Source organism: Phalacrocorax aristotelis, chromosome 2, assembly GCF_949628215.1.
Source record: "Phalacrocorax aristotelis chromosome 2, bGulAri2.1, whole genome shotgun sequence".
Classification (NCBI taxonomy): Eukaryota; Metazoa; Chordata; class Aves; order Suliformes; family Phalacrocoracidae; genus Phalacrocorax; species Phalacrocorax aristotelis.
Window position 1 is genome coordinate 18,025,224 of NC_134277.1, and position 25,011 is coordinate 18,050,234.

Consider the following 25,011-nt stretch of genomic DNA (forward strand, 5'->3'; position numbering starts at 1 on the left):
TGTGAATGTGCATTGCTTTCATTAGAGTCAATGGAGTAGAAGAAACCTGCCTCTCCCAAATTTTATGTGATGATAGAAGTACCCTTCTTGTCTTCATCAAAAACTGGGCTTACTTCAGTTTGATTTACTTGTGCCTGGTTGTGCCTTCTTCAAATGTCAGTCTTAACTTAGAAGTTACAGAGGCATCCTCCCCAATAAATCATTACTGGAAAGTAACACAGCAGTAGGAATTTTTTGAAAATTGAAATGGATCATTCTAGACAGATCCTATTTTAAGATTATTTTAATGGAAGATATTCCTTTTCCTATTTTTTTTCAGTTGCTCACTCACTAGAGACAACAGCAAATAAAAGTATTGTATTGGTTGATCTGTTGGGGTACAGAAAAAATAAAAAGGTAACGAATTCTAGTTTGATCTGAGGCATGTAAAACTTTTGGTTTTTTATTCACCATGTTGAGTTCAATGAAAAGCTAAAAAAATTATTAATTATTAATATTCTTATGCACAAAAATAACTTTAATTTAAAAAGGCTGAATTATTTGTGCCTTGTTTTCCTAGACCAACACCAGCACATTCACCTTTCTATATATGTTTTGGATGCAGATTGTGAAATAATTTGTTCAAGACTGCTTTTTTCTACATTGCCATCTTGCTTAAGATTAATTCTTCTGACATACTGTCACTAGCTAAAACTGTGAATATATCAATTACAAAAGCACAAAGTAAATTTTTCATTGCTTGCAATGCCTGAATATGTACTGTCACCTGAATATGTGTTGTCAACTTTTAAAAATGTGTTATTGTTAAATTGTACTGGAAAGTGTTTTATTCATTTTACTTTATTACTATTGGTTTTCAAGTAAATTATTGGAAACTCTTAACTTGTAATTTTGAAAAGCACATTACTTTTCCTTGAATAATACAATTCATACCATAATTTTATCACCATTTCTAAAACTCCTGTTATGTCCTTTCTTGAATTTTTTCTGTGAATGATGCCATTATTCTGTCTCTCACTTGAGCTCATAAACAGGAAAATATTTTCCAAATTCAGCATCATATCAAGGCCATATTTAAGTCTTAGTCATTTCAAACCCTGTAATAAGTTATAGGACAGATTCTTTCTTATGGATCTAAACACTGAAAATATTCTGGGTCGCATAATCTCGTTTTTTTAAATTACTGTAGCATTCGTCTCTCTTCTTGTAATACATAGCATCTAGTCATGCTTCCCTCTGCAACATAATTCTGCTGTGAAGATTTTACAAGGCTGTTGCTTGTACCGTGTCATTCTTTTTATTTTCTTCTGCAGGATTCCTCTTTCTTATACACAGGGTACCAGACCTCCCTTCAAAGTCCTTTCATTGTCTACTCCTATACTGCCTGTCACTAACTCACCAGCAATATGTTGAGGTTTAGGGGTCTACCTCCAATCAGCCCTTAATGACTGCCTTTAAATCTTCATATTAATGTCTTGAAGCTTTCCTTCATGCTGCCCTGAGGCATATGTTCCTGAGATGTAGGTAAAATGAAGACATTTCTTCTGACAGTCCTTAATTTTTTTTCCCTTTCTACATGTAAAAAGACCTTGTTGAAGGCAAGGTAGAGAGCGTTCTTAAACCAGAAGGCAAGATTGACTCCAACTTAACGGTGGTCTTGTGTTCTGAGTGGAGTGCTGAGGGAAGACCTCTGCATCTTTTCAAAGCATCTGTTTTGTATGGCAGTCCCAAAATCATGTCATAGCTGAATGGCTTCTTTCTAAGCACTCAGAGCACATGTGTATTTTGGATTGCAAGTGACATTGCACTGTAACTTTTAGGGTATGTACCTTAATTTTGTAGTTCCAGTTAAAACTCTTCTAGTTTTTCAAAGGTGGGCAGCATGTAGCTTGTTAGTGTGGAATTAGATCTTAATCACAGGTAAAACTCAGAGAGCTGCCTTGAAACTGTTGACCAAATGCACAATGTTTTTACAATGTGTCCAACCCAAATCTTTCATAGTGAAGGGATCTGGAGTCACCAAGTGCAATGTCATTTACAGATGCTAAGGGCTTAAGAGTCTGAATGCTTTCTTACACAGAACGTAATTGCTTTAGTGATATAACTCCCAAATCAAAATTTAATTGCTCTTTTCAAATACTCGAGTTGATCAGGTATGGAGAAAATACATGAAGGTATGATTGTACTAGAAACAATGATTATGTGAGGTCCAAGAAACAAAACAAACCAAAGCCAGGAACTTTCTAATTTGTTTTCTAACAGTTATATAGACAATTAGCTGGTTCTTAATTCTTTTTAGTGTGCATAAACTTCTACCAATTTGTATAGGAATTGGTCACAAATTTAACATAGGCAAGTGTGTAGGACAGATGAAACAAGATGTGTCTAAAGGCAGAAGTAGTCAACGTTTCTGTGCCTCTGTAAATATATTTGCAGAGACAAGATGTTCCAGTTCAAAACAAAATAAAAATGGATGCAAGTGCATGTGCAGACTTATTTTGCGTCATGATGTCTGTATATTAATAGAATTCAAAGAAGGCAAACTTAATTTGCTAATTCCGGTGAATAGCTGTATTGAGCTTCCTACTGAGTAACTGCAGATGACATTTTTCATTTTAATGAGCATTCTGAATCTTTTCCTCTCATGTTTTTCTCAGTTTTCCATTAGATATTTGCTGTATCAAATATGTTGCTTAGCATTTTAATCAATATTGTATTTGTTTCTAGATCAATTAAGAAGTGATTGTGGTGTATAACTTGTAATGACTAGCTTAAGGAGGTGTTGAATTTGAAGGACTTTATTATGTGATGGAGAGTTGTGGTTTAAAGTGTGAACTTGTTAACATCTTTCCTAGAAGGGGAAAATCTTCTCTGGCAGAAACATCTTATAGATAGTATAGAAAGAGTTTTAAGTTAGATATTATGTGTGTTAGAACTTAATTTGTTTCAAAATAACAATTTCCTTGTTATGCCTTGAATAAAAGGCACTCTGGAAAGATAGCTTTTTGTAATAAATGATCTTGGTTGTTGCATTTTGTGCCAGAGAAAACACTTATACGTATATGCTTAAACATAATATCAAAGTATTATTTTATATGTTGATTGCATAGCCGATGACAAATTGTGACAACCTGTGTGATGTTAAGTCACATGACAGTTTTTCTGATTTTCTATTCTTTCATATACAGTTTAGAGTTACTGCACTTGGCACCGTTATGCCATCTCTCATCCTGCTGTACATGGTTTTGTTTCACTTTTATCTGGGATAAGCATAGAAAAATGTGTACATGCACATGCATTGGGCTTTACAAACACCATTTTCTTTTAACATATATTACTATGAAAGCTTATTTTTGAATTGCACTGTGAAGAAAAGGCCCACTTTTGAGGTTTTGGTGACAAGAAATAGCTTGGCTTAAAAAAACTTAGGGACCAGGAGGATAGCACTGCAGTAGGGAGGTGAGGCGGTGGGTTCCTTCTTTTTCTTTAATCAAGTCAGACAAGAGAGATACAGCATCTTGTAATCAGAAGTAGAGCATGTGTCCCTGTTCCGTCACCCAGTGCAAGTCATACAACATGATGAGGTTGAATTTATTGACCCAGTTATTCTGTATGGGCAGGGATTGAGCCCTGACTCCTACATACTTGCTGAAATGCTGGAAGTTCCTGAGCTTCTGTACAGACAGAAAGGAGATGGGAAAATCCACAGCCTGTTTCTAAAATCCTGGACAAAAGTACTTCCCCCTAAAATTTTGTGAATGCTTGAATATTTGCTGCTTTTCTGGGACTGATGTAATTTGAAATCTCCTGGGATACTTAGCCAGTGTAATGAAAAGAGAGGTAAGAGGGAATATCAGAAACATGAAATGGCTTCTCTGTTAAAACAAAAAAAAAAATTTTTTTTTTTTTTGAAAAGAGGTGCTTGAAGAAAGACATAAAAGATACTAAGTAGTGGGACGAAATTAATAGGAAATCATTCACTGTTTCTGAGAACTTGTGGTACCAAGCACAGTGCAAAAAAGTGCTTTACACTTGGCATTAGTTATAGAACTTATTTTCACAAGATACTGTGAAGAGTCAAAACAAAAAAATGGGCTCAACAAGGAACTTCAAGAAACAATCTGTCTGTATTACTGGTGGTAGTCTGCAGTCAGTCTGACTCAAAGAGGTGCTGTGCTGCTGGTCGCTGGGGGAGGAAATAATTTTTACTTGCATTATCTTCAGTGTGTATGAGATATTCTGTCTTGGCTTTCCTGAGGATAGGATTCTGTACTACATGGCCCTTTACTCCGGCTAAGTATTGAAGGGTTTGGGGTTTTTCGTAGTTACTGTTTTCATCTCCTATGTGAAGCTGGCTGAAGAGCAGGGAGGTGGTGTCAGGCCTTTCCTAGCAGTGGAAGAATGTGGGTTAGAGGGCTTGGGTCATCAAACGGTTTTGGATTATCAGTGGGTTGCTTTCATGTTGAGGGCACACAGCTAACTTTCAGGCTGTGTGCATGTTACTCACAGGTGGATCAGAAAGCAGCAAAACAAAGACAGAGTAGTGGTGGCATTGCAGATACATTCTGGATTGATAGAGACCTAAAATAAGTGACTGAAAATTAGTTCTAAATGTCTATAATTTCATACTAAATTAGAAGTCACACAGAATCAGAGAATGGTAGGGGTTGGAAGGGACCTCTGGAGACCATCTTGTCCAACCCCCCTGCTTGAGCAGGCACACCCAGAGCAGGGGGCACAGGAATGCATCCAGGTGGGTTTTCAATGTCTCCAGGGAAGGAGACTCCACAGCCTCCCTGGGCAGCCTGTGCCACTGCTCTGGCACCATCACAGGGAAGAAGTTTTTTCTCATATTGAGGTGGAACTTCCTGTGTTCCAACTTGTGCCCATTGACCCTTGTCCTGTCACTGGGCACTATTGAAAAGAGCCTAGTCCCATCATCCTGACACCCACCCTTTAGATATTTATAGATATTTATGAAATCCCCCCTCAGTCTTCTCTTCTCCTGGCTGAACAAACCCAAGTCTCTCAGCCTTTCCCCATAAGGGAGATGCTCCAGCCCCCTGATCATTTTGGTAGCTCTCTGCTGGACTTGCTCAAGCAGTTCCACATCCTTCTTAAACTGGAGGGCCAAAAACTGTATACAACACTTGAAATGTGGTCTCACTAGGGCAGAGTAGAAGGGGAGGATAACAGCTCTTGATCTTCTGGCCACACTCCTTTTAATGCATCCCAGGATATTGTTGGTGTTCTTGGCCACAAGGGCACAGTGCTGGCTCAGGGTCAGCTTGCTGACCAGCACTCCCAGGTCCTTCTCAACAGAGCTGCTTTCCAGTAGTTCAGCCCCCAGCCTGTACTGGTGCCTGGGGTACTTTCCCAGGTGTTTTACTTCTTTTAACTTCCCTTTCCATAAAGTATCACATTGAATTATTATAAGAATCATTGAGATCAAGCATTTCCACAGCTGACATGGAATGGACCAAAGAGGTGGCTGTAGAGTGTACAAGCTGGTGACAAGGCTTTCCTCAGCCTTCCTACTGTACACACCCTGTGCTGGGAATTGGGACAGACGAGTTCTCAGGAAAGACCAGTAATTGTTGTTTCATTAGTTGTGGTTCAGACTTGATGGTGGCTAATAAGTATGCCTAAAAAGACAGCGTGGGTGTCTTACACTCACTGAAATAATATTTTAAGTATTGTTATAAGAAATTTTAATTCCTATAGGCCAATTACAACACCACTGATTTGTGATAAATGAACTTGTCCTGACAAGCTGAGTCTGTCTACACAATTACAACTACGTAGATGAAAACGTTCAGGAGGTGTGGAGAAGACTGGTGGGATTGTTGGGTGAGGTGTACTATTTTAAGATCTCAGCAGAATGTTTTGTAGTGCTTCTATCAACTGTTAAAGCAAAACTTGTTATGTCATTACCTGGATTACATAAAATACAGAAGATTGGAACATCTGCTTCGAGGGTACTAAGCAAAATTATAGCCCCAAAAATACTGGAATATGCCTACGTGTTAAAGATAAATTGAGCCAAGTAGTATTTTAATGTCTGGCAAAGCAGGAAGAAGGGAGAGTAGAGACTCCTTTTAAATAATTAATATTTGGATCTATTTTTCAAGGGTGATTGTTCAGCATGTAAAATGTATATTTGTTTTTGAGGGTACTTGAGATTGTCCTACAATAAAAACATCATGTTGACAGTAAACCCAGTTGTTTTATTGAGTAGCCTGTCCTCGATGCATTGTAGGAATCTTTTTTTTTTTTTTTTTTGCAGCTGGATTCTGAACTTCCTTATTCTGCAGAAGGGTTGCCTTAGTGGGGAGTCACTCGATTCATAATAAATCGACCATCAGTACTGGATTCAATTCTGCTTGCATTCTTCAAAATGAAATAAAAATGCAGTGGAGCATATGAATGTGGTTGAAGGTAGCAGCGAAAAGGCATAAAGTGATCCTGTTCATGTCAGATATTTTTCTGATAACTGGAAAATATTTTATTTTTCTCTGGGGCAAAGTGGCAAGATACTTGTCCTATTTTTACCATGATTTTAGAGAATTATTTTAAACAGAGTGCTTAGGAAAAATGTACTACACGATACAATTATTTTAGGAATTGCTTGTCAGTGGATTTGTAGACTTCTTTGTCCTATGTTTATATAAGTAGTCTGATCCTCTCTTTAGGTTGTAAACTGATCTCTCTACTTATGAAACAAGAAGCAATGTCTTTCCCCTCAGCCACTGTTAAGTCTGAAAACATTTTCAGGAGGTGAATAATTTAGCTCTTCTCAGAAGCTGACAAAATTTTTTTTTATTTAACATCAGCAATTGACTGGGGATCAAAAGGTTTTTGTATCCATCTTTAAAGCCAGGAGTAAACAAGTAACTTTCCTTCCTTTTTAGAGAATTCGTGTTTCTGTTGTCTGATATTAAAATATGGAAAGTGGAAACTCGGAGCAAGTAATGATTTTGTCTCTCCATTACACTCTGATAATTTAAAAAACAAAAGTAAAGCATTTCTTGTTTAGATCATGTGAACTTGCTGAACACAATAAGCCATTTTGGTCCTTAGAAAGAGCGTGGTAGCGTATTCCAAAAGCACTTACCACCAGGGTGGTACTTAGTTTTACTTCTTTGAAGTTTCTGTTGTGAATTCCCATCCTGTGATGGGAATGGGGACCGCAATAGGATTTCTCCAGGAGGCTCCGCTTCTCTGAGTTCATTGCACAGTTCCATCTGGTGAATTAAAGAGCTTTTGAAATAATAGCATAGAGGTCTGAAATACATGCAGTTTCTTAACATTTTCCTACATGGTGTTTCTTTCGACGTGTAAATCCAGTGTTGCTCCTCCAGGTCATCATTAACTTGTGTTTGTATTTGGATTAACTAACTTGGCAGCCTGCCAGCACCTTACTGCAGATTAATAAAACAGCAAGTTTCACCTTGGCTTTTTTGGTCCTTTCATAACTTTACATGTGACTTTTCTTTTTGCTGATTGTCCATGACTTGTTTTTTCTGATCTGATCTTTTAAAGAAGACGCAGTTTCTTGAAAGTGGGGAGAACGTTGTGTGCTGACACAAATAAGACAGCACATAAACAAACCTGGATATAGATCTTCCTCTCCCTCTGGTGTTAGGCTGATTTATGTGTTTTCTCCTGGAAATACAGGGAAAAAAAATTTGCATTTTCTCCTTTGATTTGGAAAGATTCTCCTCTCTCGTGCAAGGAGAGCTGTGGAGACTGAGGGATGTATAGTAAACAAGTGTTGGAATATCTCTGTGTGGGTGAGAGAAACTTTTACTTTTTATGTTTCAGATTACACCTTTTTTCATTCTTTCTGCTAAGCTAGTTTTGTGTCCATGGCCTGCCAGGTATCAGTGGGCTTAGCAGGCCTTTAGGGATATACAGCAGAGCCGGTAATGCCCCTTTTCCTGCGGTCCAAGTGTAGTGCCCTCTTGCTGCTGGTCTCCATAGCTGGTGGCAAATGACTGCTGCCAGTTACCGTAAGCTCTGGTGGGAAAGACTTGTGCAATGTTTCAGAAAGCTCTGGTTCATTCAGCTAATGAACCCTGTAGATGTTGATGATTTTTCATGATAAAGTATGTATTTTTTGTGTGAAGACTGTGGGGAAACTGTATTTCTTAACAACCACCTTTGGAAGAATAGCACTAAAATTGTTGTCAGGTCTGCTAAAATTGGGCAGTTTTAAGATTTGCACTTATAGCTTAATTTAGTTCTTTTTGGATAAATGTTTTGATGGTCCTACATGAAACAATATGCTCTTTGAACAGATGCCTCAATCTCGGTTATTGTCAAAGTTGTAAGGCTTATAGCTATTGCATAAGATTGTGGGAAAGGGAAGGTCAGGTATTGTTAAGGCAGTGGATAACTGGAATGGAGAATTGCATCATGTTCCTGCCTCTGCAACTAAGTTCTACTGAATTTAATCGCACTTTAAGTAGTGTTTCTAGGTAATTTAAATTGAACTTTTCAAGAGATGCTGCTAAATAGACATACCTGAGTTTGAGTTCCCAGTGTGAGTCTTTGGAAGCTGGCTTGCGAAAGACCTCTCTGTCTGTTCAGCAGGGGTTTAAGTTAAGTCATAATTGTGCTGTTGCCCATATAGGTCTCCATTAAAATGCCCTGAAATATTAGAGCATCTCAAAAAGGACAGTACAGATTAATCAGTAGTTCTGATGTAAGCCCCACCTGTGCCTTCTCTTTAAGCTTGGGTATTAAGTAGAGTGCTCTTGCATGAATATTTTGAAAATGTATGAAAACTATAGAACACCAGTATAGTACAGAGAACTTATTACAAAACAATTTGATTTAATTAACCAGATCTGACAACAATTTATGTAAGAATCTGGAAATTTGTTTTCAAGTAAATTTTAATTTTATTTACCCTGGAATATCGTGACTTTTTCTGAAGACATTTATTCCGGTTAGTTAATGCTAGTTTTTTGCTAACAGGACTATACAATGTACTTCTATAAGTTTCTGTTTAAGCAGTTGGATAGCTTAACATCAGTGTTCTTATGTTTTGTACTTTTACTGCTAAGAATAACAGGAAACTATTAAATTTTTAATATATTAAGACTTCTGTTCTTGATTTCCATGCAAGTAGCCTGTAAGTCATTGCTGACTTGAAAGTATAAAGAAAATAATAATGTTATATATCAATTAAAATTCAGGTATGCAATCTGTAGGAACAGTTATGTAGTATATATGCAAATAGTTTCATTAAGAAAGTGAAATACAAATCTCTATGATAACTTAAAAGTATAAATCCAATTTACTATCTCTTGAGAAAGTAGAACAAGCAGATCTTCCTGTCATGCTTACTTTTAATTTGTATATAGGAAAATGAAAACAAGCCTTGCCATGTTGAAGTTCCTACTTGGTTGCTTGGATTTTAGGCTAGTCACTGCATTGAACTGGCTGAGTAATTCAAAACCAAGAAAATATTCTGTTAGTAATCCAGTATGATACTCCATAAAACTCTGTTCATTTAAGCCTATTTTAATTTATTGTTAGACTTTGAAATTTAGACAATTGTATGAATATTTTTATAGATTTTTACTTTTTGTCAGTTTGGGCCATGACTAGGTACTTGAAATAACAGGTGTTTTGAAATGCATTTATTGTTAGAGTCTCTTTTTTTAAAGTGAGAATTAACTTCTATAATGTTTCAATAGCCTGTGGTATATTGAGCAAGTGCTGTGGAAATGCAGAAGGAAAAGATCATCTGGTCTTCGGAGCAGTGTTTGGAGACTTTATAGCAAATAAGGCAAATATGTCAGACAGTAAGGACAAAGCGAATACTCAGTGAGCGTGGCTTGTCCTGTACAACGAGTGAGATGGAGTATATTTTGGGGAGTGGAAAGGGAGGGAGAATGATTACTTACAACTAAAATACGGGCTTGGATATGGGCTAACAGGGAACATAGGTTGTTTCAAGATGTACTTGCTTGACTTCTATAGCAGGAGCAGCCTCCCACTTCCAAGCTGGAATTTATGGTGAGACTATTGGATACTGCAGGTGTCTTTAGCAAGGTTTGGAAGTAAACTTCATGGCAGATTCACTGATCACGTTGCCTGCATTGTGTTTTTAGGGCTTCCTTTAGATCTCAGTGAGGGCCAGGATAATTTCGCCCCCCATTAGCTTCATACTCTTCTCTTCCCCCTTGCACACATAAAGACTTCATTTTTGCAGATTGCCTTAAACCTGCAGGCAACGGTGGGTTTATTTGGGGTTGAAAGGTAAGACAAAACCAACGAAATCTGTGTAGCTGCTTATCACAGACAGATCTTGCTTATCTTGGCTCAGTGAAGAGGGTGAAGAACTGCCTCTGGCTTTTGGAGTCCTGCTAAGCCACTTTCACAAAGAGGCTGGTTACCTGTAGCAGGGTGGCTGCTTTCTGGTGTTCTCAGGTACAAGAGATGGTGGCTGGGCTGGTCACTGCTGTCATTTGGCTTTGGGAATCAAGCTGACGAGGTCATGCTGGTGGGTTGTCAAACTCCTTGGGTCTCAAAGCAAAGGGAGGAGAGTGGTGGCTAGCTCAAACTCAACCTGCCTTCTCCTCCACCCAGTGTTGAACAGCACGCTTTGGTGGTTTTAATGGTTATGAAGAACTTACTGAGTGCCTAGTTGGTGTGTTTTATTCCTTTATTCAGAGTTAAATTTACAACTAGAAGCTCTGTTACTTCTCAGGCATTTTATTTTCTTTTTTTTTTTTTAAATCCCCCCTCATGCAGCAGCTGTGTATTTTTCAAATAATTGTGCATTTTCACATTGGTGACTATTGCACAAGCACCTGTGATGTCACTAATTACTTAGATTTTTTTACATATTGTAGATTTTATGGCTTTTGCACTAAAAATGATAGTGTTATCACAGAGTGTTTAGTGAGTTAGATATTCTGCAAAGCCTGTTGTTATTCTTGACTTTAATTGTGGGGAGGTTAGAGGCTTGGCCATTCCCAGTGTGGTTACTCAAGCATATCAGTACTAAAGAGGTTTTTTTGAAAATCACCCATGCAAAAACCACAGTGTTGATTGCTTGCTAAGCTAGAACTCCTAGTTCTGTGTTTTTTTTTTTCCAGTAAGTTTGTAGTTCATGAGGGCCTGATGGGGTTTTGCATGTGGTCAGAAGAGGAGGGAGAAGATTAACACCTATTGTTCATCCTCTTTTGTGTCAACATGTATGATACTTACTCAGCACAGGAGTGCACTCTGCCAATCTTCACAATGCACTACTTGATTATTTACATGTACTCACCTGTGCAGTTTGTCTGTGATTAACCCTTGGTTTTTTTGGTTTTTGAATGTGGTTATTATCATTTATCAGTTTGTTTCTGTGTACACTCTCCACTTGAAATAGTGTGATGTGACACTTAAACAAAAAAAGAAGTTATTACTTTAGTAAGCTGGGATTGTGTCTACAAGATGAGAAATCATGAGTCGCTGTTATTTCTACTTGTTTTCACACCAGAAAACTGTGGGAAAAGAATTTTCTTTCTTCTCTCTCTGCTGCCGTACTTTCCCAACTAGGGGCCGGGGAGAGGCAATGGCATTGTAGCAGAGGCTTTGATGACCAGAGGAGCTGACCTTGGAGAAGCACAGCCTTGGGCTTCAAGAATGTCTTGAGTAACAACATACTTAAAACTGAGTTATTTCAAAAGAAAAAAAAAATTTTAACCTATGCTTGACATTTAAATGAAGAGAAATTTCCCTTTGAAAAATTAATTTGAATCCCTAAAGTTTTGGTTAACATTTTAGCTAGTAAAAACCCTACATAAACCTTTTAACTGACCAACGCTAATAAAACTCTTTAGTCCATTTGCCTAACAGCAAAGACTAGATGTGCGTTGTCATTGTATTCTCAGTGTTAGGTTGGTTTTTCCACTGGGCTGTGGGGTGCAAGAATTTAGACTCCATGGAAAAACTCTTCCAAGGGTGCTTATGTGCTTTTGTACTTCCATTTCCTTGCCACTCCCTTGCTGATGAAGGCTATATTATTTTCAGTTGAAAGGTGGTATTTTGTTTTGTTTCAAACTGGTGGGCTGCATAATGATGAAATACCTTCTGGTATCCACTTAATAACTTTTAGGGAATTAACTTCTAGGTCCTAATGTTTGTTTAAACTAGTTTCTAATGTTATGAGTAACAATTACAGTATTTGTGAAAATTCAGTTACATGTCAAAGCCTTCTTAGTATGCTTTAATCACACTGCTATGCCTGAAATGAGCTGTGACAGTGATATTTTGACAAATAATATACCATGAAAAATAGTAATACTGTAATATTTTTTCCACAAATCTGGAGCCTACTGATGAGTGAGGGAAGAGTAGTTATGAAACTGTATGAGATTTAGACTACATAATTATATTGCTATACTCTAAAAGCTGATGGTGATGTGAAATTTGGCAGCAAGTATTACTGCTGCTTTTGCCCTGCTTTTTATGGCTTTTCTTCCTTTCCTCCTTCACCACTCTAGCTGAAGGTCATAGAAGATGTAATGGGAGAATTCTAAGCATCATTTTCTCTCTATCATGAGGCCAAATTCCCAGATTTTGTAGAACAGACTGTTGCAGTTAGACTTTGTCACTGATGAGTAGATTCTGCTGTATGTCAATTCTGTTTTTAAGCACAAAGCATTAGTTCAAGAATATTAAGATCATCAAATTAGGAGTTACACAGACCAGATGGCTAATTGGTTGCTGGAATATGATGATGCTAAGTTTTATATTTCTGATTAAGCTTAGAGTTGTGTGGGAAATGCTAATACAGTCATCAGTAAGGAGCTGAAGAAATTTGCTTAATTTCTTTTGGGAAGAAACTCAGAATGTTGTCACTTTTCCCATGGGAAAATGAAGCCATATATCAAGGTGCAAAGCACTGGCCTGGGAACCTGAAAGGCTGAGAACCTGATCAAAGCAGCAGAAACTGATGTGAGGTGGGAAACTGGAGTGCTTATCTGGAACTCAAACCACTAGAAGATGGAAATATGTAATTTACTGTATTCACCATAAATTGCGTCTTATATACTGGACACCTTTCCTCTTCAAACTGGTATATACTTTCTAGTGAGAAGTCTTCACAGATTAACTTCTTTCAATGGGAACAAATTTATTTGACATTTTTTTACTAGACTGTAACAGATAAAGATAAGGACTGGCTCAATCTTGGACATTTATACTGGTTTTTATTCCACTTCACTGTTAGGAAATTCAGTGGGTTTTCATACCTACTGTGTCATTGTTTATAGATCATGTAATTTTAGTTATTAAACAGCTTGCAGACAATTATTTCAGCTTTATGTTTATGTAATGTGAAAATGATCACTTTTACAAGGAGGGGAAATAAAGCTAATCTTAACTTTTTTTTGTCTCCATCAGTCATGTATAATTAGAGCATTATGTATATAGGTTCTTTCTGTATATTTGCTCTTTAAGCAACTAAATGCAGACCTGTGTGTGGCATGAGATGAGGATTGCTGCTTTATTGCTAAAGACAAGATGAAATCCATGTCGATTTATTTGAAAGTGCAGGAGCTCCCTCTTCTGGCTTAGTGCTTTAAATTGAAAGTTTATAGTAATGTTTTGAACTCATCACATAAAAAATATCTTATCTGGAATATTTACTTGCAGAAATGTTTTTGTGGTATCTTGGCAGTCATGGTAAAATTTGGTTTGGCCCCTCAGATGCCCATTTGGATTCTGTTCCAAATGCAATATCTATGTTTCTATAGCCTTGCTCTGTATGATAGGCAGCAGATTTCTTCTCTGTCAGTGTGGTATTGCTGGTACAGTCACAACATTAATGGTTAGTGTAGGTGTAAGTTGCAATTCTAATATGATCTCTTCATTTAAGTCCCACCTGAGCTTTTCACAACTCTTAACAGTAATGTGAGTCCCTGATGGTCACTTGGTACAAAGCCCTGTAAATAATAATATGTTTAGAAAGTGGGATCTTTTAAGAACATTGAATGGGCTTTACAGTTGAGATATATGTATATATAGTGACCCCTTTTCTCCCCTCCCCTCCTGTCCATCTTAGGGATTGGTAGGAGAGAGGAGGCTTCCTTGCTGTCTTTGTTTATTCAGTCTTTTTTCTTTCATGGCCTCTTCGATGTTGCAGATCCCCAGAGAAATGTTATAATTCTGTAGATCCATAAATTTGATAGGGCAACACCTGAGTCCTTCATGTGACGACATTGCTAAGGGTAGGAATCTGGCTGGAAAAGGTGGCACTGGGGAGGGATTTCTAGCCTTAGCTGTTTTAAAACAAACAAACAAACAAAAAAAACCCACAACACCCCAACCCTCAACCTTCCCCCGCCTCCCCCAGTGAAATTTCTAGTTTTGAGAATGCAGGGTAATAAAAAGTAAGTATTCAACTGACCTCTGTCCGTGTTGTGCCTTTATATCCTCCGTCAAAATAGGAGCCAAGAGTATTAGGTGAGCTCTAGCCACTGTTTGGTTCCTTATCTTACTTTCTCAAAAGTACTAGTGCAAGGAACTTAGATCAATATGTACTTGAAGAGACCAGTTACTTTGCAGTGACTGTAATTTTTGTATAATATATGTGGTTCCTCAAGTAGAATTCAGTTACCTGCCATCCCTCTGTGTTTTGGAATTCCTAGTATTTTAGCTTTTGAATTCAGAGGGAAGATTGAACTGCCTCTGGTTACACCCTCTGGTAGGAGCATAAGGGAGTGTATGACATACAGAACAGTGCACATTCCTGTGTTTACTTCTCCAGTGCTATTAGGGAATCTTCAATGTCACCACCTCAAAGAAACATTAACTGTAGAACATTTTTCATTGCTTCATCAGAACTTCTGTATTCGTGGTATTTTAGTCTACAAAGCATCACGTTTTTTAAATGTTTCTACACTTTCATTTAGCTACACTTGCTGGAGCTGGCATGCTTACCAATTTGTATGGCATCACCTTTGTTATTGCCTAATAAACTGCAAGAAATGTAAGCTGGAGAGGCCACTGTGAATAACAAAAAATGTCAAAGGTTCGCTATCAACCTGCTTAGCTCTGATTTCTACAGTTTCAGACAAAATAAGAAAAAATACTTTGGTATTGGTAGCAAATGGCAAAATAGAATCAATGCAGCATTGTTCACCTAGTTAATATTGTAAAATCCAGGAAATGCAAACATTAAGTTTCCAACAGCAACATTAACTTGGACTCTTTGCATATCCTGTGTTTTTCCGGTATACATTAAGACATAAAATAATGTATTAAGCTGTGAATTGAACAAGAAAAGCAGAAAAAAATTCTACATGCAGGTAACACTGCTAAGTTAAGTTCTGTTACCATTTGTGTTTATTGATCTTTTATAATTCTAAATTATATTCAATCTTTATGAAGAAAATGATTTTTTTGGCCAAATGAAGTGAAATCTGAGAGCTTGTCTTCACTGCAGTTGGACTTGACATACAGTTTACCCCTTGCCTTGAATCTGACTCTTCTTCACCCATCAGTATCTCAGATTTGAATTAAGTGGCTTTTAAACTTGAGAATATAACTTGAGTCTGAGGCTGGCACTCTGACTGCAGAGGGGATGTAACTTAGGCGGTATAGGTTGGCAAGACAGAACTTACAGTTTTTCTAATTGATCTATTTTCTGCTAATTGATTTCGTACATAACTAAAATGTGCAGAGTGACGGTACTCATGGAGTAAATCAATCTTAGTGTTGCTGTAAAGATAAAATCTAACCATATCTATTTTGAATTATAATGTATAACTTCAGAATCTATATCAAATTATTGATTCCAAAAATTTTAAGGGAGTATTCCAATGTTACTGAGTGATTATATGTAACCTGGAATACAGGAAAGCCCGGCTGTGAGGGTGGTTCCAGCCTGGAGATGGTACAGAGCTGCAGGTAGAAAAATCTCCCCATCTGATCGGATCCTCTCTGCGACTGCTTGCATGTGTCATAAACTTAAGGTCTCTTGCCTGTGTGAATAAGACTAATCCATGTTCTAGAAGAAAGGGAAGAGCCTTAAAGGAGGTATTTGGAGAGTAGTAAAGCAAGGACTTGCTGGTGAAAGATATATTTGGGAAGTGAATCTAGGTTTGGAAAGCAATGGTGTGAAAAATAGAGGGGGTCATTAGGGCTGCAGGAGTGGAAATGGAGACAGGAGAAAGTGAAAACTGTAGCAGAAGTAAAAGCAAAGTGTCAGGAGGTGGGAATGTTTGTAAAGAGAGGGGTGAAGGCAGATTTTGTTAGTGGAGGATCATGAATTCATGACAAGGATAGTTGGTACATAATAGCATCACCCAGGGAAAGGGTAAGACAGATACAGATGTGAAACAAGAAACTGCAAGGTGGAATTTGGACAGCAAGGTCTGAGAGGGGGAACTTCTTTCTAGAAAGAGGGATGTGGAGAAAATGAAGATAATTAAAATTAGAAGAAAGTGTGTCCTGGGTGGAAAATCACACAGAGGGCTGGATGCAATGGTGCTTCCAGAGCTTGCTGGGCAGGAAGAGGAGAAGGGGAGGGTGTGAGGCATGAGGAGAGCTTTGCAGTGGCATCTGGGAGTTAGGTGGAGTTGGAGAATTCAGGGATGAAGAATGGCCACAGGGAGCTTACAGGGAGGATCAGAAGATTGCAGAGTGTCGGATGTACTTGATGTACCAGCAGTGCAGAGGCTCTGGAGCATGTCATGGCTGGGTTATTCAGCTTTACCTTTGTTTTCTTCTACAAACTTAGCATCACAGAGAAATTTGGCTTGCAAAGCTTGTAAACTTCTGGAAATCGCACACACATACTTTCTCTGACTAGCTCTCTGTCCATGTGCAGTACTTTGTTTTTACTGTGCACATGTACGGAAGTTTTTTGTTACTTGCACTCAAGATGCAACTAATAAATTACCACTTAATAGGTCAAAACTTCTTCCAAAATTGAGCTAAAGGCATATACTTTTCAGATTGCTCATATGAAATTTTAACTTTGCATTAAAAAGAAAGCAACCTGAAACTGATTAAAATGAAAAATATTGTAGTAAGGTTGGATGGTTGTTTTGATAAAAACATGTTAAGAAAGTGGGGTTTATTCTGCTTTTGCTCTCACAAAAATGTATACCTGTTGTTTGATTATTCATTCATATATTTTTTGACAGAGGAGAGGATGAGTAAAGGGAAAATATGAACTATCACTTTTTGACAGAAGTGGATTATGGAAAGTTATGCTGAGCAAAGGCATTCAGAAGGTTAGTTAATCTGAAAGAGAAGGGGTGGTGAAAGCTTCTGTCTTCTCTAATAAAATATGGAAACATAGTAAAACATCTGTGCCTTATTTGCCTCTAGAGGTGTATAAAATTTTGAGTTTGAAAAATAACATTTTAACATTGTAGGGGATGTTTCTGAGTTTGAAAGAATAGGATTTGGATATTTATATATTTCTAAGGATGAGTTTTGGACATGGCTGTTTAACAGACCTCAGAATTGGTGCTGCATGCATGTTTTGTTGAGCCACAGGGCTATGCAGTAAATTATGCTATTGACACAAATACTTGGCTAAACTGTTTAAATCAATTAAATATTTATCATTTTATTAAGCATGGTCTTAATCCTGGTTCTATTTCTATCAGAGGTTTTCTGTCAGCTTTTGTAGATGTGGGATCAAACTGCATTATAATACTATTAAAATATGCAGTATATTTCCAAAGTTGGAGTGGCAGAGCCCTTTGGTGCAAAGCACGTGTAATTGTTTGTTAGGGAATGTTGAGGTTATTGGATGCCTCATTGCAGCAGGTTTTGCTGAACTTCCTCATTTATGAAAAATGTCTGCTTTTTTCAGTATTTTAGGAGGCTGGTAAGGTTTATAATTTACTTTAGTTACTTACATTTTTCAAACAGACTGTCAAGAAACCATGCCAGAACAAAACTGTTTGTGCAGGTAGTTAATGGACCGGCCGGTACCTGCTGACAGGTATTTTCCAGGAAAAGGAATGGTTTGCAGCTAGGAGAAAAGTGTTAAAAGTGTGCCCAAACCAGTAATTCAAACTGAAAGAGTAACCTTTGAACTGAGGCATAGTTTAGGTCACATTTTAATGAATAGTTTAATAAAACTAGCTTATTAAACTAATATTATTCTCTCAGCTGGTACATTTTATTTGCAGAAAATTGGATCTGTGTAAGTATCTGACATTGACTACAGTGATGCTGTGTTAAATTAAACGGGTAGCTCTAGTGTATGTATTTAACGGAACGTTTTCATGCATTTAAAGGAATGTGCTCAGTTCCAACACTGACATTTAAAAGCTGAGTCTGGACAGAGCTCATGTAGGGATTTTTGTGTTAAAGGCAGGGAAGGTGCAAGTTGCAAACAGTCTTGCCACTGTTGCAATATTACTGCTTATTGAATGTATTTCACTTGTAGCACGGCTATGCTTTAAGGCAGCAAGGATCTGTCTAAAATTTTAATGTAAATGTATTATAATAATATATAAATTAATAACTATTTGCCTACAATATATTTTATATTTTAATATGTTCTATATTTTATTTTTATTTTTGTTCAACGTTAGATTGACTAATTCTTGAAAGAATGTACTTCATAGTTGTATTTAGAGAGGGTTAAGGTGAAGGTGGTATCTAGATAAACAGGTTTTGTGTTATGGTCCCCATCTGGGGGAAGGAATATCATGGGGAAAACAGTCTGGAAGAAAAAAATGGGGATATCTACTTCACTATTACAATTGCAGTGTCTAGGTAAGTAAGATTTTTCCAATTCACACAGGATTAAGCTCTTCAGGAGGAGGAACCTATTTATTGCTGAAGCTGTGAAGGAAGTGAATCTTAAGCTGTGCTCTCCCCTCTCCTGCATGTCTTCTGAGTCCTTTGAACAAATTCACTCAAACATGACAGAAGAGAAAAGATCTCAATATATGAATATCTGGCATATTTCTGGAAATGGGCGCTCAATTACTACCTGAAGTTGTGTGTCTTCTGCTAATGATGCAGTGAGAGAAAGTTCTAGTGGGAGCTCATCCTTGAAGAGGAGGAGAATAAAATTATAAAGGCCCAACCATGTAACCCAGACACCACAGTCAGGAAGGCCATGGGAAATCACCCTTGCTTCCTCCTGGTGTTGGTCAGACTCTTCATTACAGTGAAACGTGAGCACTCTTGGAAATAACTGGGATCCATCTCTAATGTCTTAATGTTTTTCAGCACATGACTTCTTCAATGCTCTTTTTGTTTTAATAGTAGTTGTAGGTTTTATAATTTAGATCATCTGTTAAAGTTTTCCCTTAAGTGGAAACCAGAGAGATCTCTTTTCTGAGGCTTTGGGGCTTCACAGTTAAATTTGAGCCATGAAAGTACAAGGCACACTACAAGTTCAATGGTATGGTTTTTCCAAACTAAATATTTATAAAAGATGTCCCAACAACTGTATAAATTAAAAGTCAAGCAGTTTTACCTTCTCAGTGGATTCTTAAGCAGGTCTGAATTCTCAGCTTATTCTCAAAGCCTTTTAACAAAGCGTGGTTGTTTCTAACATCGCCGTGGTGTAAGCTAAAGTTATACATAAACTAAACAAAATTGAGAACGCTGATAAACATTATACAGAAAAGTATTACTCAGAACCCTTAAATTCTTCTGATGGCTGAAATTTGGTAGGATGACAAGACCAGGAGAAAGTCAAGGCAGCTGTTGTCCTTTTCAGTTTGGGACAGTCCATGTTCTCTAACACCTGGTAGTTGCCATAGGTATTCCTATTTTTCATTGGACTGTGTACCCAGAGTTTTTGCCACTCTGTTTCTATTATACCTACAGCTGAGTGAGTCAGGGGCAGCTTCTTAGTTCTGCAGTGACTTTGAAGTCCCATCACATTGTGCGCCGTGTCCTCTATGCAGTAATTCCAGTTCAAGATTTCAAGGTCGGCTGACCAGCTTTGGAAGCCCATCAGGAGCTGCCAGCAGGTTCCAGTAGCCTGTCGGAAACCCTGTGATTGAGGAGGTGGAAATGTCCTCAGAGATTAAGGATGCAATAGATCTCATTACATGATGACTTCCAAGAGAGTAGGCCACCATTTTCAATTCAGATTTTGTCTACCAAAACAGATTTACTTCTCCCAGTCTAGAAAACCTCCTTTGGCAATTTCCTGTGCTGACTAGGTTTTTGGAGACTTGTATACATGTCCCTAGTCATTCAATTACTTGAGGCCTCATGATGAATGCAAGACTGAATGGCTGTCAAATTTCCTGTCTCCACATGAAATCTCTATCTGGTAGTTCAAATGCCATTTGCAGGCATGCTGGTTTAGTTCTGGAAATGCAGCTTATAGTCTTCATAAGTGTAGCATCCTTTAGAAAAACTGGTTGAGTGTTTCTTGTATCAAACAAAGTGGTTTTATGTTTCCCCCACCCATTTGTGACATCGCTAGGTTCATACTTTTTATGTTTTTACCTGTTTTAAATCAGTCCAAAGTCTTCTGCCTGCTTCTTTAAATGTGAAGAAAATAAATCTATATTCATTAAAGTGCCAAAAATATTAAGGAACTTGTAAAATAACCTTTCAGAAATAAATATTATGCAATTTATTGAGGTTTGGACAGGGACTCCAAGGTAGAACCAAGACTTCATGCACGCTGTCTCCAAATGCACGGTGCTTGCCATAAAGACAAATATGAATCTGTTTTTCTACCTCATTGTTTGTAGAGAAATGAACTGAACTGAAAATATATGCATGACTAATGGAGTCACTTCCATTCAAAAGCAATAGATGATGCTAGAAGGAAGCTACTAAAGCTAAAATTATGTGGAAGGCTGCTCATCTTGGCGCTCTTTGACTGCCCTCCCACTCTTGTTTTATCTGACTGCCTCTGTCCACTGTTACTAGTCCTCCTGCAGTGGCAGCATGGGTGACGGGGAGCAAGATTTATTCCCTCATCCCTTGGCAAGGGGCCTCTCTCAGTTGTGGGATATGCAGAAGAATGGTTCCCTTGGAGAGCTGTAATGCTAGGATTTTGCAGTTTTGGAAGTTGTTCCCAGGAGGCTTCTGCCCCACTCCTGGCTATTTCTAACCAGGGGGGATTTGGCACCCCAATAAGTTACGTCACCTGAACGCACTTGGCGGTGAAGCTAGCTCGAACTGCGCCGGGCTCGAGAGCGTGCTCGCGGAGCGCGCAGGGGTTACTGACCGGCAGGGGCACGTCTCGGCACCTCCTGCAGATACCTAGTCTTAATTTTTTTATTTTAATATAAGTTGTTCAACCAGAAAGCCCTAGAAATAGAAATGTCTTTCTGCCTGTATTTACATGCATAATGAAATAATTAATTACAATTTACTGATAAATTTATTTAGTTTTATATTTACACGATTAAAAGCGAAATGATTGAAGGTCGGTCCGTACCTTTCCGAGGAGCTCCTCCCTGGAGCTCGGGGGGGGGCTGCGGGGGGGTGGGGGGGCTGGACCCCGCCAGCGCGCGGCGGGCCCGCCCCTCGCCCGGCGCCCCTCGTGGCCGCTAGGGGGCAGGCGCCGCGCGCCGCCGCGCGGGGGGCGCGGGCCCGCTGGAAGGCGCGCGGCTTCCACAGTTTCCACGCGGCGGGTGCCAGCAGAACCCGATAGGGTGCGATATATAGAAGCAAGGTACAACTGGAATAATGAAATTTCAAAAATAAGCCCTTTTTAAAGGCTGGTTGTAACAGTCCTGCTGGGTGTTGTAAATGCCTCAGGTGCACTTGATACTGCTGTTACGTTCCTGGCGTTGGCTTCTCGTTTTTATGGAAAGATGGATTGAACTTCAATTTAAGAATATTCGGTAATCCCTCTCAGGACGTACTGTAACAGCTGGTATTTCTGTGTTGCGGCAAATCGATTCCATACAGCGGTCGGCAGTGCCTATGGCCGGGCTCTGACAAAAACTTCCAAAGCATTTTAAATAAGGCGAGCCAAAGAAAATAGCATCATCGCTGCAAAAATGTAGCTTAATTTGCAAGTTAGGGGGGTGGAAAAAAAATCCCCGTTCCATTCCAGCAAAATATTAAGCATTTTACTGGTAAGGATTTCATCAGGTCATTTATTTTTCATTAATAGGTATTTAGGATCTGGGGAGAGTAACTTTATGCCGTATATAAGTTTCTTAAATAATAAGGAGGTTGAATTTTTTTAATATAGAATGATTTACCATGCAATAAAGAAAAATAAAGAAACTGATAGAGTTTAAGTACATGACATGTATGTGGATCAACAAGACTTTCCACATTTCACAAGGAACTTTTTTTAAGGAACCCGAATTTCTGATTGATAATAATGCACCTCTAATGAGAATTCCTTGCATGTTTCTGTTTGGTTTTTTTGTTTTTTTTTAATAGATAAAAGTACTTTAAGCTGCATATAAATCAAAGATGCCCCATTAATAGTAAATCATTTTGTTTTAACCAGTTTCTTACATGTGTGAAAACTAAAAACGCCTCCATCCTTCATATGGCTGTAGCGGTGTGCTCACACTGGGGACTGTGAGCGAGCTTAGAACATGACTCCTCCTTTATGGTACTTGTATGCTTTAAAAAGAAAACAAGCAGAATTAATGCAAAGTGAATATGTTCCTTCTTAATTGGTACAGTGTGTCCTTGGCAATGATGTGGTTTTTTTTTTTTTCTTTTAAACTGCGCCCTGGCTAGCTTTGCGTATAGAATTTTTACAACTTCATCATCATAAGATGAGCTTTCACTCTGAGATACTGAACTTCCTTATCTCTTTTTTAAATTTTACGTTAATGGGCTTTGTGCTGATTTGATGAATGTCAGTATTTTGCCTTTTTTTTTTTTTTCTTTTTTTGGAAGCGGATGCTTTTTCAGTGAAAACTTATTTCTTTTTTTCTTCACCACAAACTTTTATATCTTAAAAAAAAAACCAACCCCAAAACCTAAAACAATCTCAATAGATAGGCTTTTTTTTAAGTTTTATTCAGTCCTTTTGATCACAGAAGTTGTTATCCAGGGCTGTAACTTCTGCTATATTGCCTTCTTAAAAAAAAACAACCCTAGATTCACTAGAGTTTGAAAGCTGACATGTAAAATCCTTAGGTAAATGCTTAAGGGAGGGGGGGGGGGGGGGAAAGAACTTTAAGAAGTTGACAGGCTATTTAAACTCTAGGTTTATGCTTAGGGACAAGTTAACAACTAGCTTATATCTAACAATTGGTTTAAAACTCACTAAAAAAATCTTGTGGATGGCCCTTATATGTTGCAATACTTTTAGCAATGTGCGGATTTTTTTTTTGTGAAAAACAAAATTTTGAACAGCATAGAGTGTTAACAGCACCTGTATATTACTCTTCCACAAGACTGTTGCCAAGTACAAGTGTGTCCAAAATATGCACTCTCAGAGCCAAGATGACATAAAAAGTTATTCTGATTAATATGAATGTTTAAAAATAAGCAAACAAACCACCAAAAAACCCACCCAAACCAACCCCCCCCAATAAACCAGAAATAGCAGCAGCAAAATGCTCTTCCATTTGTTTATTTTCTTATGCTAAAGCAGGACTATGCTGCTTTCTTTCTTCAAGGATTTTTTTTTAAACTGAAATCTGGATAAAACCCTTGTTTTCTGTTAGCTTCTACTTCCTCCTCTCCTTTCCTTCTCACACATCAGTCCCTGCCCTGCTGTTAGTAAACATTTCCAGTCTTAACTCTGAAATTCTTTTCACAAGTTTGTGTTCCAGTTTCATATTTTAACACTGTTGACTTTAAATACATTAACTTATCTTTGAAATTGGTTTTTATTTTTGTTATATTTGCTCTGAATTTTCCTCAAGAACTGGTTAAAAGACAGACCCAAAATTTAGTATTGGTAGGCCTGTGCAATTATTAAAAAATATGTCTTAAAAAAATACTGATTTTGTGGTAATGACTTACAGAAAAATTCCTTACATGGTCTGCATGATAATGGCTCCATCAACTCCACAGATCAAACTGCTATTTACCTTAGAGAAGTGTTTGCCCCAGTCCTCCTTTTTACAACTTCAGTGAAAATTTAGATTATATTTCCAGATTACAAATAAAAATTGCATGTCGTATCTTAAATGAATGGAAAACAATTGCAAGGAGGTTAAGTAGAAACGCTGAATAAACTACCATGCTAGTAAGAATTTTTTTTTTCCTGGGATAAGTAGTAGCAAAATTTGAGTGACTTAAATTATTCGCTGTTTTAATAAAATAACCCTAAACTTTATTTCTAAAATACCTGATGTGCTGGAGTTCAAGAGTATAATTTACATGATAGAGATGTGTTAAATAGTTTTTACAGCAGAATGGGATTATAGGCTAGACTGAAGAAAAAAAAACTTGTTTCACCTGGGGAAAAAAATCTTAACAGTAATAAATAAATGCAAAGTGCTTCGTATTGAGAATCTTAAATCAAAAGCTTTTTTTGTGATAATGATTGGATTTGGTTAACTGCAGTAATTTACAGTTTAACAATGTTCTTAATTGTAAAATTCTGTTTCTGTTCTTTCTAGGAGAAACCAGGAGATAACATAAATCTTCGCAGACAGCTTGGCTGCAAGTATTTAAACTGAAATTAACTTCTGCTTTCTGGCTGCAGAGTGCTAGTCTGACGTTCCTGTGTGATACTCTGCAGACTAAATCATGCCAGCATTATCAACTGGATCTGGAGGTGACACAGGTACGCAAGCCAAGGAGGACTGCATGTTTCCTCCAGATCTTATTTGCTAAGTCTACAGTCTGTATTTAAAGAAATCACCAAATAAGGTAGTTAATTGTGGTCTCAACAGATGCTTAATTTAAGACTTTAAATATAACTGTTTCTCCCTGAAGTTAATTTAGATATATGAAATGCCACAAGTAAAATAAATTAATTTTTAAAAGTCCCACCACCATCTTCCCTTCCATTCGCAAACCCCAAAAAAGAACACTACTAAACAGATACTGTGTATGGCTCTGAAGAATTTGGATTCACCTCTGAGCGTGGTTCCTACAATGTTAACTTAGAAAAAA

At 37.7% G+C, this 25,011-nt stretch overlaps 1 protein-coding gene across 6 annotated transcripts in view; it reads left to right on the forward strand.

Moving 5' to 3' along the window:
- The window catches only part of MPP7 (MAGUK p55 scaffold protein 7), a 158,158-nt gene that overhangs the window by 17,699 nt on the left and 115,448 nt on the right, over positions 1 to 25,011 (forward strand). For 5 of the 6 annotated variants that reach the window (XM_075082575.1, XM_075082578.1, XM_075082580.1 and 2 more), the window contains exon 2: positions 24,513 to 24,679. In XM_075082575.1, the coding sequence (XP_074938676.1) occupies positions 24,643 to 24,679 (37 nt within the window). In that variant the 5' untranslated portion in view covers positions 24,513 to 24,642. The remainder of the gene's footprint in view (positions 1 to 24,512; positions 24,680 to 25,011) is intronic. The other variant, XM_075082577.1, reaches the window with a different exon arrangement.